This window comes from Puma concolor, chromosome A3 (assembly GCF_028749965.1).
Source record: "Puma concolor isolate L17-30 chromosome A3, mPumCon1.1.hap2, whole genome shotgun sequence".
NCBI lineage: Eukaryota > Metazoa > Chordata > Mammalia > Carnivora > Felidae > Puma > Puma concolor.
Window position 1 is genome coordinate 119,413,027 of NC_141669.1, and position 13,823 is coordinate 119,426,849.

Here is a 13,823-nt window from a genome sequence, read left to right on the forward strand (position 1 = left end):
ATCAGAATCGCAGCAGGGCTCGCGTTATGAGCCTGAAAGAATTAGTGTTCCCAGGGGGCTGAAGTTCCTTACCTGCTGGGGAGCCACACATTTCTGGTTTGAAGCCTGCCCTCCTTTAGGATCAAGCTACCTTTCCTTCCTTTCTCACTTGAAAACCACCGCCTCCTTTTTCTTGTGCTCCCTGGTAACTGGCATATTGATTTCTTTCTTCTTTCTCTGCTGATTTTCTTAGTGTAGACCAGTAATGATGACAATAGATTTTTGTAATTTTTGTATTTATGGAAATAGAATGTTATCATGTGAAATTATAATCTCTCTCACGGAGGCTAGGAACAGAGTGAAAAATAGCGGGTGGTAACCCACAAACCGAAATGTCTAACGTGAGTTTGCTAAGCAGTGTCATATGCTCAGACTTACTGGCACACCTGGTATGTGGAACCAGCAGGGTGTGTGAATACAGAGGGGAGTGACTTTGCACTGCTGGGATAGTGGAGTTCAGCAGCGGTGTGGATTATAAGTCACAAGGTGAGATGTGTAATGTGTTTAGTAGAAATTTGTCTCATCACCAGACAGCTTAGCGGCTTGGCAGCAAATGTGGCATTTTCTTCTGTTGGTAGTAATAATCCATGTTGCACCTAGCGCCCTTTTGGTGTGCTAGTTATCCTAACAATAAAGAAAAGCTCATTGAGCCTAACACAGATGTCTTGTGTTGCGGACGACAGAATCATGTGGATTACCTTATAGTAATAATGTCTTACATTTGTTCAGTACTGTTAGAGTTTAGCATGCTTTCACTAAAGTTTGCCACCTTTTGGTACAGCCTTCCGGTTATAAATGAGTTCTGGGAATCCAGTGTAGAGCAGAGTGACCACAGTTAACCATACCGTATTGTATACTTGAAAGTTGCTAAGAGAGTAGATCTTAAATGTCCTCACCACTGAAAGAAAGAAAGAAAGAAAGAAAGAAAGAATGAATATCATTTTTGAAAAGTAATTATATGAGGTGATGGAGGTGTTATGTGGTAATTGTTTTGCAATACACACACACACACACACACACACACACACACACACGAATCAGATAATCACATTGTGACACAACGTTACATGTCAATTACATCTCAGTGAAGCTGGGAAAAATGGTAAAAACACACACACACACACAAAAGCATCCTTTAAAGTTCACAGGGAAAAGGGTTATCATTTCCGTTTGTCATTTGCAGAGAGAAAACTGAGGTTTAGAGAGGTTAAATGACATGCCCAAAGTTGCATCAGCGGTAAGCTGAGCTGGTGGGAGACGGTGGGCTATTTGATATCTGGTGCAGTGCTGTTTCTCCTCGGCTCTGAAGCCCATTTCAGGAGTGCCCCCATTTTATTCCAATGTAATGAAGTCCCTGTTAAGAACTCCAACGGGGACTGCAGTAGCAAAGGCAAAATGAGGACCTAACCGTACGGCGGACAGAGCCCTGGACCAGAAGTCAGGAAGTGCCAGTTCTGTTTTCAGTGCTGCCGCTGGTGTTGTGACCTTGGGTAATACTGCGTCTGGGCCTTACTCGCTAAGGCGGGGACTTCGGAGTGCGGTAGACCCTTGGATGTTCCGTATGTAATATTCTCTGTTTCAGCTGCTCGTGAGTGACTGTAGTCTGTCTTAGACGTGGATTAAAACCATGTGCGAAGGGATTGGTGTTGGGGATTGTATCATAACTAGTGAGCTGAGCCTAACCTATCTCAAAGTGGCTGTGTTCCCTGGGATTTCTGTATACACAGGAACTTTTGCAAAGTGGTAAAACTTTGCCTGTTAGAAAAAATTCTGTAAAGAAAAGAAAAAAGCCAGCTACCTTGTAGGTGATTTCAGTCATGTATTTATGGAACATTAAAGGTCTGAAAAATGACCGCTTAGAGCTTTACTTCATGTTGTGGGAGAAATCGTATTGTATGGTGCTTTTCAAATGGTGAATTTTTTTTTTTTTTTAAATTTTTTTCAACGTTTTTATTTATTTTTGGGACAGAGAGAGACAGAGCATGAACGGGGGAGGGGCAGAGAGAGAGGGAGACACAGAATCAGAAACAGGCTCCAGGCTCCGAGCCATCAGCCCAGAGCCTGACGCGGGGCTCGAACTCACGGACCGCGAGATCGTGACCTGGCTGAAGTCGGACGCTTAACCGACTGCGCCACCCAGGCGCCCCTCAAATGGTGAATTTTTTAAAAAATTTTTTTTAATGGTTATTTATATTTGAGAGAGAGAGAGGCAGAGTGCAAGCGGGGAAGGGTAGAGAGAGAGGGAGACAGAATCTGAAGCAGGCTCCAGGTTCCGAGCTGTCAGCACAGAGCCCGATGCGGGGCTCGAACTCACAAGCCACGAGATCGTGACCTGAGCCGAAGTCGGACGCTTAACCGACTGAGCCACCCAGGTGCCCCTCAATCGGTGAATTCTTGAAAGCTTTCAGAGTATTTGCTATGTAGGCCCTTCTGTGTCTTTTCCAGCTCTGGAATCCTGTATTTCTTTTTTCTCTTTTTCAGCCCAACAGAGGCACCAAACGTCCCCGGGATGATGAAGAGGAAGAACTGAAAATGCGTCGGAGACAAGCTGGCACTCGAGACCGCAGCCGCGGTCGGGAAGAGGAAATGAGTGTGGCAGAAGAAGCCGATGATGACAAAAAAAGACTGCTTCAGATTATTGATAGAGAGGGTGAGGAGGAAGAGGAAGAGGTAAGGTGGCAGGTGTGGCTGGCCCTGACACAGTATCCACGGAGTGTAATTTTAGGCTGAATACTTAATTTCTCTGAGCTTTTCAGCTTAACCTGTAAAATGGAGTTAAGATTACTTCTTGCACAGTATTGACATGAAGGTTAAGTGGGATAGTGGAGTTGGGAAAGCATTTTTCAAAGTGTGAAGATCGTTGTAGAGTTTTAAAATTATTCTGGATTATGTGTTGCAATCGAGACCCGAACACTGAACTGTGGGGCTCTTGGTCTTGAGTGAGGAGGGTCAGGGAGGCTTCCTAGACCCGACACATTGAAGGCACTTAGATTTTTTACTGTAGTCCATAGTCTTTGAAAGAGGCATAGAATTTTATCAGACAAGTGGAAGAAGGGCTTTTCAGTTGAAATGGCATTAACAAAGCAACAAAGGTGAAGTTCCAGGGGGAGCTGAGAGATGAGGTATTTAGGTGTGACTGAAAAATACAGTTTAAGAAAAGAGGTGCCTAAAGGCCTTTCTATTTGCTGTTCCAAAGGATGCCTTAAAGGCCCACTCATGCCTGCCTCAGGACCTTTTTACTTCTGTGCCCTTTGTAGAATGTTCTGCCCTTAATGCTTTGTTTGCATGGCTGGTTTCTTCTCATTCAGGTCTCAGCTCAGATGTTTCCTCCTCAGAGAAACCTGTCCTATCTCTGAGGTAGCCCTGTGAGTCATTCTCTCATTGTCTTACTTCTTTGTTCAGTACACTGCCTTCACAGCACTTCTGATCTGAAATCCTGGCTTGTTTATTGTATTCATTTGTTGTCCTCGTCCCACCTCCTGTGAAACAGGGACTGCCTTGGTTTTGCTCACAGCTGTGTCTCTAGCACTCGGTGCCATGCCTAGCTCTTGGTAGGCCCTTAATAAGTATTTATTGATGAATAAATGAATGGGGCTAAAAAGAGTAGAGGTAAAATATCAGTGATTAAAAATAAAATGACCTTACCTAAGTGTCTTTTTATATCCTTAAGTGTTAACTTGTGTGTTACTTCACTCTGGCATTTTGTTCAATATGAATTATGGAAATAGATTCTTAAGAGCCAGCTGTTTTTTGGTTCCCTGAAAGACCTGATGCTAAGTTTGGATTTAAAAAATGAAGCTGGAGTGTGAATCTGAGAAGGGAAAAAAAAAAAAATTGATTCATATTCCGGAAAGGTCTTTACTGTGTTGTGACAATAACTCTCTCCTCATTGGGATTTGTACCAGTGCTAATTTGGGGGTCTGCCCCTAAAAGATGGTGACACTTTGGAAATCTGTGGTGGCAGACAGGCCCGAATTTCCTCTCTGAGGGCAGCGGCCCTGCTAGGCTTAGACAAACAGTGTGTGTAGCGCATCCTCCCCCTCCCCTCCCTCCCTCCCTCCCTCCCTCCTTCCTCCCTCCCTCCCTCCTTCCTCCCTCCCTCACTAGGTTCTGCTCAATCTGTTAGCCCTGCAGCAGCAGTTAATTGGCAGGTATAATTCCCATGTAGGGCAAGGCTGGTACTGGAGGATTAGGATAGTAGCTGTCATGGGTAAGTGGTTTCTAGCCTGGGAGACAGAAATGTAATGTGGGACCAGGCCTTCTGTTAAGGGACAGGGAAAAAGAGATCGCTTTGTAAAAATGACACATGGAGGACTGCAAGTCCAGGAGTTATTTTCTCACTGCCACCAAAGTCCCATTTGATGAAAAGCAAGTGATGTTTGCCCCTGTGAAGTCACGTGAGCTTGTAAAATATTATTGTCCTTTTTGTGCTACATCACCAGCATTCATCTTTCTGAAATCTCCCTCTGCTTTCTGACGTTGAGCTATTGGAGATACTGCTGTGGTCGATGACTAAGACTGATAATTCAGTTTTCCCCCAGTGTTGAAGAGAAATTAAAGGAGGGAAGGCCAGACCCTGGAGAGGCTAAGGTTCTGGGAATCCTCTGAGAGCTGTATTAACACTAATACGGTTTTTTTTCCTACAGAGCGGGCAAGACGTCATTAGCCCTTGGAAAGAAAGAAAATGGAGGTTGAGGTTGCTTGACTGTGATTTAACCGTTCCTAGAAATTTAGATCAGTTAGTTAAATCCTAGTAATACATTGGGTACGTTGTGGCTGTTGCTTATAGTAACATTAAGAGTTTATGTTCATGTGGTTGTAAAAGAGTTTTACCTACCTCATCTCTTTAGGTCATCTCTATGACCTTGAAAGATACAGGTAATGTTTCTGTCCTCCCTCCCTCCCTCCCTTCCTTCCTTCCTTCCTTCCTTCCTTCCTTTACATCTTTGCTGCCTGCTTGCTATGTGCCAGGCACTGGAGAATCAGAAGTGAACAAGTAGACATGGGCCATCGAAAGGGGTATTTGCCCTGGTTTAGGGTTGGAGAGATTGTCTGGGCCAGATCCTGCCAGACCTTCCTTATATGGGTCATGTGAAGGATTTAGGATTTTATTCCGAACACCAAATGGATGAATTCAAGAAAGACTTAAGTAGAGTCAGTTGGACTTGGTGAGGGTTTGAGGATTATATTCAGCAAAGTGACATCGCCATGTGGCTAGTAAGTAGCGAAGCTAGACTCTGAGTCCTGACTGAGCCGGGGCATGAACTTCAGTTTATACTATCTCTTTAAGCTGTAGATACCAGGATGGGGCGGGAGTCCGGTGGAGGCTCTCAAGGCCCAGGAGTCATTGATAACATCAAAGAAATGTGTCATGGCCAAAACAAATTTATAGGTATCTCTCAGTTAAAACCCAATATATGAAAATAGAAATTTAATAAAATTATATCTAACATCTTAGAGTATTTACACAATTATGGGGTGATTCAGTGCTTTCCAAAAGGGGACATTTCCAGCGCTTTAAAAAAAATTTTTTTTAATGTATATTTACTTTTGAGAAAGAGAAAGAAGAGGGGAGGGAGGGAGGGAAAGAGAGAGAGAGAGAGAGAGAGAGGGAGGGAGGGAGGGAGGACATGTGGGAGAGGGGCAGAGAGACAGGAAGAAGGAATCCCAAGGAGGCTCCACCTTATTAGTGCAGCACCCTACGCGGGGGGCTCAAACTCACGAACCGACAGATGACCTGAGCTGCAATCAAGAGTTAGACGCTTAACCAACTGAGCCACCCCGGTGCCCCACCGGCTCTCTTAATAGCAGTTCCTTTATTGCTTTTAGGGGTGAGTTGTGGTCAGTGACCACAGAGCTGTGGAGCCAGCAGTCAGGAGGGTGTCAGAGAGACAGAACGCACTGCAGCATGTGACTTTAACCTCGACAAGAAACTGAGGAGAAAACATTCCTGAAATTGTTGCAGACGTTTTTGGGGAAAATGATTCCGTTTTCAAAAATTCGTTTTATTTACCTTTGTAGTTATTATTTGAGTGTTTGAAATAAGAAAACTGTATGGTCTACTAGTTTTTTATGCTTCCCCTGAGTGAGGTTATTAAATTCTTGATGCTGTATTAGGCCTGCGAGTGCCTCTCTGATTTCCTTCTCAGCAGCCAGTAAGGAAGGACCAGAAACAGTGATGTGTAAGAGATGTAGAGCAGTGACTGCTGCTGGTCAACAACCATTCTTACAGTCTGGGCTGTACAGAACTAGGCGGTGAGCTGGACTTGGCCTGTGCACCGGAGTTTGCCGGTCCCTGCTGTGGGGAAGATTGAGGTCCACTGTCACTGACTCAGGCTCTGACCTTGAACAAGTTCTTTTAAGCCTCCGAGCCTTAAAAGAACAAGTTCTTTTAAGCCTCCTCTGTACAGCAGAGGAGAAGGATAGGTAAATATTAAATAAAACTCTCTAATGTTGTTGTTTATTCCTTGCCATATAGTATGCTCAGGAAATCATTTGTTGAATGGGTTAGTGTCTAAAACCTTAAAACTGAGCTTCCTGAGCTGGATGTGAGACACACAGAGTGATACAAAGAAAGCGGCCTGTGGTCCAGACCCTTAACCTTCTTTCCAGGGAGGGAGACGAAGTATGTACTAAGGGTTTAACCCAGAAAGGTGAGTGGCAGAATGGCATGGAAGAGCATGGAAAAGAAGTAGTGCTTAGTAAATAAGAAATCCCTTTGGACTGAAATTGTTGCCGTTCGTTTCCTTTATACCAGGAGGAACCACTAGACGAAAGCTCAGTGAAGAAAATGATCCTTACATTTGAAAAAAGATCATACAAAAACCAAGAGTTGCGGATCAAGTTTCCAGACAACCCAGAGAAGTAAGGCTCTGTTTCGGTGATACCCTTTTTCCTCCTGCGTGTTGTTTGTCGTTTTTGTTTTGCTTTTCATTTGTTTTGCCTGCTTTGGTTTTTGTGATTTGTGCCAGGAGTCCCAAGACACACGTTTGGGAAACCACTGGAAAGACTCCTAGGGCGCAGAGTCAGTGGTACTCAAGGGTACGTAGCAGGATCAGCAAGAAGGAAAGGCATACCGGGCCGAGTCTGGAGAATTCATGTGGAGCCTCCCTATATGTTCTCTCCGGGTTACATGCAGACATGTTCCTTTCTCCCAGCAGTGAAAGGCATCAACCTGTGTGCTCTGCTTCTGTCCAGGGAAGACCATCTGAGACTTAGAGTCTAGGATATTTGTTGCGGACAGGTTATGTAGGCCTTTGTCAGCAATGGCTGTCAAAATTCTACGTTCCCAGGAGGAAAGCACATGTTCAGTGCTCCAGGTGGACAAAACACCCTTATCACTTAGGGAACCTTTTAAAAGCCAAGCTCCCAGATACCAGCCCAGGACTAGACTCTTCCAAAAGTCAGTCCTGTTCTGTTAAACTCTTTTCTGCATTATTCTTCTCAGGGTGCGAAGAAGACTGCTTATGCCCGTCATTAGTGATAGCTCTACTGTTGAGGACACGTCAAAGGCTTTGGGGTTAGACAGATATGGGCGTGACTCCCACATGACCTTGAATAAGTCACTTCTCCTTTCTTAGCCTCAGGCGTCTGATCTGTACAAGGAGGTAGTACCTCCTTCACAGAGCTGTTGTGAAGACACAGTGACAATAATGGCAAGTGTTTAGCTAGTGCCTGGCACACGGTAAGTGCTCATGATGTGATCGTTCATGTGATTGTTCACTGTGTACTGTGAGGTGCTATAGGGAGGAATCCGATGTCTTTCAGTCCATCTTGACAAGTACTAGCATGGAAAGATCTCCTGTGATGTGACCAAGAAAATCAGGGTGTGGAATGTGTACGGTATGATTTAGGTAGGGAAAAAAAGTGAATTCTAACTAAAGGGATTTTCATATTTATACAGATTTTAATTCTAAATCTCTCCTCCCTCCCTGTCTCTCTGCCTCCCAGGACATACACTTTTAATGAATCTTAATAGGCCCGAGGCCCCTAGGCAATTAAGAGTTGACTAGTACAGTCTTTGTACTCAAGTGTATAGGTTAACAGGGAGACTGGCTATAAGTGCAGGGTAGAAGGAAATACACTTTAAAAGAGATACAAGCAGAGTGCTGTGAGAACATCCGGAAGAAAGAAAGTGAATACCAAGTTGGGGGCTGTTGAGGGCTTCACAGAAGAGGTGGTATTTGAGCTGGGCCTTGAAGAGTGATTTTTGCTTTCAGAGTCAGGAGAGAACTTGGACAGGCCTGCCAGCCAGGATGATTAGCATGAACAAAGAAGGGCACAGGGGTAGCAGAGGACACATCGTCCTCATGGCGGCCTAGTGAGGCTAACACGATTCATTACACTCTCTCTGTACTGCAGGTGAGGTACAGAGAGGAGAGCCTGGTTACCGCACCCAGGCCACAGCCCTCTTTGACAGGAGGAGTAGCTGCATCTGAGCTCAGCCTTCCCAGCACCCGAGTCCCGTCAGGTTCTGTGCTAACCTCCACCGCATGGTGGCACTTGTCATACTGCACGCTGTGCGTGTGTGTTTGATCATACAAGGAATACGCAAACAGATTGTCGTTATAAAAAATGGCAACAGTACGTAAGAAAAGTAAAACATGAAAGTTCTCCTTCACTGCACTGACCCTCTTTCCATTCTGCTACCTAGACATGGTCTCTGTGAGTATCTTTTTAGATTGTTTTCTGTTCATAGATTTACATATGTAATGTTTTCCCTGCCTAAGTCATATTGTACATATCCTGAACCTTGATGTTTACAGGAGATCTTTCCATGTTAGTACATGCATGTTTACCTTCTGTTTTCTGACTGGCGCGTAGTATTTCATGGTGTGGAGATACTGTAGTTTATTTATTATTTTTCTTTGGATGGACACTTGGCTATTTCACGTACTGACTTTTATGAACAATGCTGCAGTGAGCCTGCGGAGTCCCCATGTCTTAGTGCACATTGTTTGTTTGGGGTGCATACCTGAGTGTGGAAGTCTCTGGTTGAGGGGATGTATTTTAAACTTTGATAGCTACGGATAGCCAAATTTGATAGCCAGATTCCCCACCGTGGCCTCTTACTGTCCCATTGGCAGGCCTCTTTCCCTAAATTCTTGCCCACAGTGAGTGTGCTCAGTCTCTAACATCTTTGAAATTTGTTTTATAGCTATTTCTTTACTTAGTGGTCTTCCCGCATTAGACTCTGTGTCTTGTTTCTCTGTGTCTCTTGTGTCTCTGTGTCTGTAGACTTTGTCTTGTTTGTCTCTGTCTGTAGTACCTAGCACAGCACCTGCCAGACTGTGTAGGTGCTCAGTGAACAGGAGGGATCTTCTGTAGTTGAGGTCATCCTTGTTAATTTCCCATCCTTGGAACCCAAGGAGACATTCTGAGGAAGCTGTGCTGTAGGCTGAGAACACTAGACATTTAAGAACCACGGTGCTTTTTGGAACGCCAGTGTTGCCTGTGTCCGCCCGGACGTATGCCTCTGTCAGTTCAGAGCAGTGAGTTTCTGCGGGTCGTTTCACCACCTACGTCTTAGGTACCACAAATGCTCCAGGGTTACAGTCTATACAGTGGTTTTAAGAAAATGTTATTTTCCTAAAAAACAACAGCAACAACCACAGTGTTTTCCGTTCACACAAATTTATACGCTATTTTTAGTTAAGTTGCAACATTCAAAAATTGACATTATGCCTAAAGAACATTTTTTTTTTTCATGTCCAAAAGCAGTTAGGAAACTACATTGTGTTTTAACCTTGAGTTCTTGAATTCTTACTGGTGCGGTGTCTTTTATAATTCTCTAGACCAGCAAGGTGCAATTAAGATGAAAATTGCTGGAGCGTACTTGAACGAAACTTTCCGGTTGAGATCAGAAACATTCACATTTATTTTCCCATATATGCAATTGTCATTTTGATTGCATACCCAAAAATGCCTCTCTTCATTTGGCTGCATTTCAGATTCAATTGACAATTCTCCTTATGCAGTCTCTACACCGTGTGATCGTTCTCCCAAACATCACGTTGAGCAGAGTGTGCTGCTTCCGCAGTAAGTCCTTAGTAGTCCTTCTCTTCATTTTTGTAGGGGCAGAATTACTTAGTTTAGTGGTTATCAAGCTCTTTAGTCTCAGGACCCCTTTGCACTCTTAGATTATTGAGTGCCTCAAAGTGCTGATCTAGGAAATTTTGGAATAATACAGGCACACGTTTCATTAGCCATCAGGGCAATGATAGCATCAGGTGTTGTATAGCATTTTGGAAAATTCCACCCTACACTCCTGAGAGAATGAGAGAGAAAAAGGCAAATAATGTTTTGGGTTTACTGTAAAAATAGTTTTGATCATAGAGACTCCTAAAGGGATCTCCAGCCACCTCCTACCTCACCCTGGACCCCAGGGCCACACTTTGAGCATTGCCGATTCATTTGAGTGGAAGAAACATTATGTTCCCTGTGCATCGATAGCTGGTCTTATGATTGTAGGAGGACTCCTTGGTTTCTCTTGCTTTTCTGGTATTTTTTTTTAACTTTGCTGGTCATCTGCTAATATTCATTCTTGTGGCTGAAGGAGAATGTCCTGCTGGTCTGAAGCAAATGTACATAGGCAGACTAGCAGAATATTCTTCATACCAGATGGAATCCACGACCCGCCTCAGCCTGGCTTACTATTTTAATATGTTACTCTATTGCTTTCCCATTGACCTCTAACTTGATCCTTTCTTCCAGCTGTGAGTCAGCTGTTGCCAAAGGTATACCTAATCCCTAGACAGTCAGTCCTCTACAAATATTATAGTGTGCGCTTTAAATGAGTAGGCCGATTCTTGGTCAGCAAAAAGAGAAGAACATTTTCTTTGTTACAGCAGAGCAGACTTGAGGGTGCCTAGATTTATTGAGCATCTGCTATGTGCCAACTGTCGTTAGTCATATTATATTTATTATCTCTTTTAATCCTCACTATAATTTAGCTAGGAAGTTTAAGGGAGTTGAAGTTTAGAGATAGGCTACCTAATATTCTCTGCCTCCCTTGACCAAATTGGGGCCCTGTGCTCTGTGTTCCAGTGACAGTTCTCTTGGTCAGCACTGGACATCCTTACAAGGAATTGCATTGTATAGATTGTTTATATTTGTGGCTGGCTAGAAGCTCCATGGAGACAGCAGCTGGGATTGTTTTGTTATTTGTTACATCCTCAGGACCTAGCACAGTGACTGGTACCTAGTATATGCCCCACAAATGCTTGTTGACACACTGCTCTTGGTTACACGTCCTACAAATAGTGGGGCTGACCCAGGTCAGTCTCACTCCCAAGTGCAGGCATTTCCCACTCCAGGTCATTACTTAAGGAATACTGGACCCCAGTGACATTTCTGTGATGTTTCCCTACTCACAGTTGACTTTGACTTTTTGCTTGTTTTGTGTGTTTTGTTTTGATAAGTTTATGACTTCCTAACTGAAAAATTTGGGGTTAAAAGTGCATATTTGGAGAAGTGCCTGGGTGGCTCAGTCAGTTAAGCGTCTGACTTTGCCTCAGGTTATGATCTCAGCACTCGTGAGTTCAAGCCCTGCGTCGGGCTCCGCGCTGACAGGGCAGAGCCTGCTTGGGATTCCCTTCCCTTCCTCTCCTCCCTTACCCTCCCCTCCCCTCCCCTCCCCTCCCCTCCCCTCCCCTCTCATCACCTCCTCCCCCCTTCTCTAGGAGTATAGCTTAAAAAAAAACCAAAAACTGCATAATTGGAAGAATTTCCAAGTTGGAAGGGACTGAAAGTTGCAGCCCATTCTCTCTTCTTGATTTTTTTTTCCATATCATTCTTTATTAATTACCCCCAGTGACAAGGATCTGACTTTATAGAGACGCCTGACTTTACAAAGACATCATTTGGCCACTCTGATTTCTAAGATTTCAGCTCAGAATGAAAAAGAATTTCAGCACATTCTCTTATGAGAGGATGTCTCGACTCCTTATAATCTTACCTGAATTAGTTTCCATAGCCCTCCTAAATAAAGCATGGTTCCCATAAGAGATGTCATGGACTTTAACGGTCATCTGATCTGCATGGTAACTCCTCTTCTTTTTTTTTTTTTTTGTAAACATTTTTATTCATTTTTTGAGAGACAGAGAGAGAGCCCAAGCAAGGGAGGGGCAGAGAACGAGGGAGACACAGAACCTGAAGCAGGCTCTGAGCTGTCAGCACAGAGCCCGATGCGAGGCTCGAACCCATGAACTGCGAGATCATGACCTGAAGTCAGCCGCCTAACCGACTGAGCCACCCGGGTGCCCCTGCGTGGTAACTCCTGCAGTGTCTCCTTTTAAGCAGGCAAAAACCACAGCTGCATTGTGGCGGCCACTTTCGTCTGCTCCCTCCTTTGCCAGGCATCTGCTAAATTTCTGTAGCGGACCAGGGAGTGGGCCCGGCGCTGGGTGTCTGGAGATGAAGGAGGAGGAGTCTCTGTCCTGGCAGGACTCTCTCATGGTCTGACTTGTATCGCGGTTACAGCGAACTGAAACCATCTTGTCCTCTCTACACATGTGCTCTTACTAAGCTGTATCTGTCTCACTGTGTGCATTTGTGTGGCTCTGTGGTTCAGTGCGGCGCTCTGTGTGGATCCTGGGTAATTTTCCTCCTGTAGGATTTGGCCCATCATTATTGCCTGTTAGGAACTTTTTGAATTGATTCTGTCGTCTGCCGTGTTCCTTGTCTCCATAAGCTTTGCGTTACATGACATTTGTTAAGTTTGTTGTTTATGTATCTTCACCACCAAGTTGTTCCTCAAAAGCAAGCCTAAGGAGGGAGCGGAGCCCTGCAGGATACCCCCGGAGGCTTGTCTCCAGGCTGACATTCATTCACTGATTATCCCCCAGGTCCCCAAATCATTTCCTTGTACTCCACATGACGTTGTTTAGTACTGTTTAGTGCCCTTGCCAGTTCTTCCCAGTAAAAATCTTTTGTCACATTACTCCCTACAAATTAGATTTTTTAAAAGCACGCATGTAAGGCCTGTAAGCCTGAGAGGTTTGCTGAGCCTGTTAGGTTCAGAGATGATACAGATCTACTGCCCACTGTCTGGATTCTGCACCAGCTCTCCCACATCGTGATTCTCACTTGGCTTCCACACGCTAGGTGATAGGGAACCTGGTGACCTGGAAGGGTAATCTGTGCTTATAAGCACAGTGGAGGGAGCCTTAAAAAAAGTGGTATGGGGGAGAATCTTGAGAAAAATAATTTTGAAATTGGAATAATAAGCAGGTTGAGAATAGACAAGGAAGTGTTGGAAAAGAAGAAAAACAGAATATTTTGCTGGAACAGAGAAAAATAGACTGTAATAATGTGGAAGTGTGGTCCTTCCTGGCTCAGGAATTTGTAAACCAGTCTCTGAGATGGAGTGAAAAGCCCGTAAAAAGATTAGAGGACACATTAAAATTTAGTGCATGGTAAAGGTGGCATTTCTTCAGATCTGTGGAAAAAGGATAGGTTATGGCATTGGGACGACCGGCCAAACACTAGCAGTAGATAAAGTTAGATCTTTGCTCCATATCATATGCTAAAGTGTATCTCGGAATTATTTACTCCTAAACACTGAAATATGTACAAACATAAAAGCAGTATATCATAAAATATATTCGATCTTAGCATAGGGGAAAAACCTTGCTCAGGCTACATGTGAAATAGAGTTCATAAAGGCAAAGATTTGATGACTTAGACTTTTAAAAACTTAAAAAAAAGTTTGTTTTTTAATGTTTGTTTATTTTTGAGAGCGAGAGAGAGAGAGAGAGCACCAGCTGGGGAGGGGCAGAAAGAGG

The 13,823-nt window shown here is 44.1% G+C and overlaps 1 protein-coding gene across 1 annotated transcript in view; it reads left to right on the forward strand.

Annotated features, from left to right (window-relative positions):
• The window catches only part of CTNNBL1 (catenin beta like 1), a 162,093-nt gene that overhangs the window by 28,878 nt on the left and 119,392 nt on the right, over window positions 1-13,823 (forward strand). Inside the window, exons 2-3 of the mRNA XM_086702162.1 lie at window positions 2,521-2,709; window positions 6,797-6,903. Coding sequence (XP_086558288.1) covers window positions 2,521-2,709; window positions 6,797-6,903 — 296 coding nt within the window. The remainder of the gene's footprint in view (window positions 1-2,520; window positions 2,710-6,796; window positions 6,904-13,823) is intronic.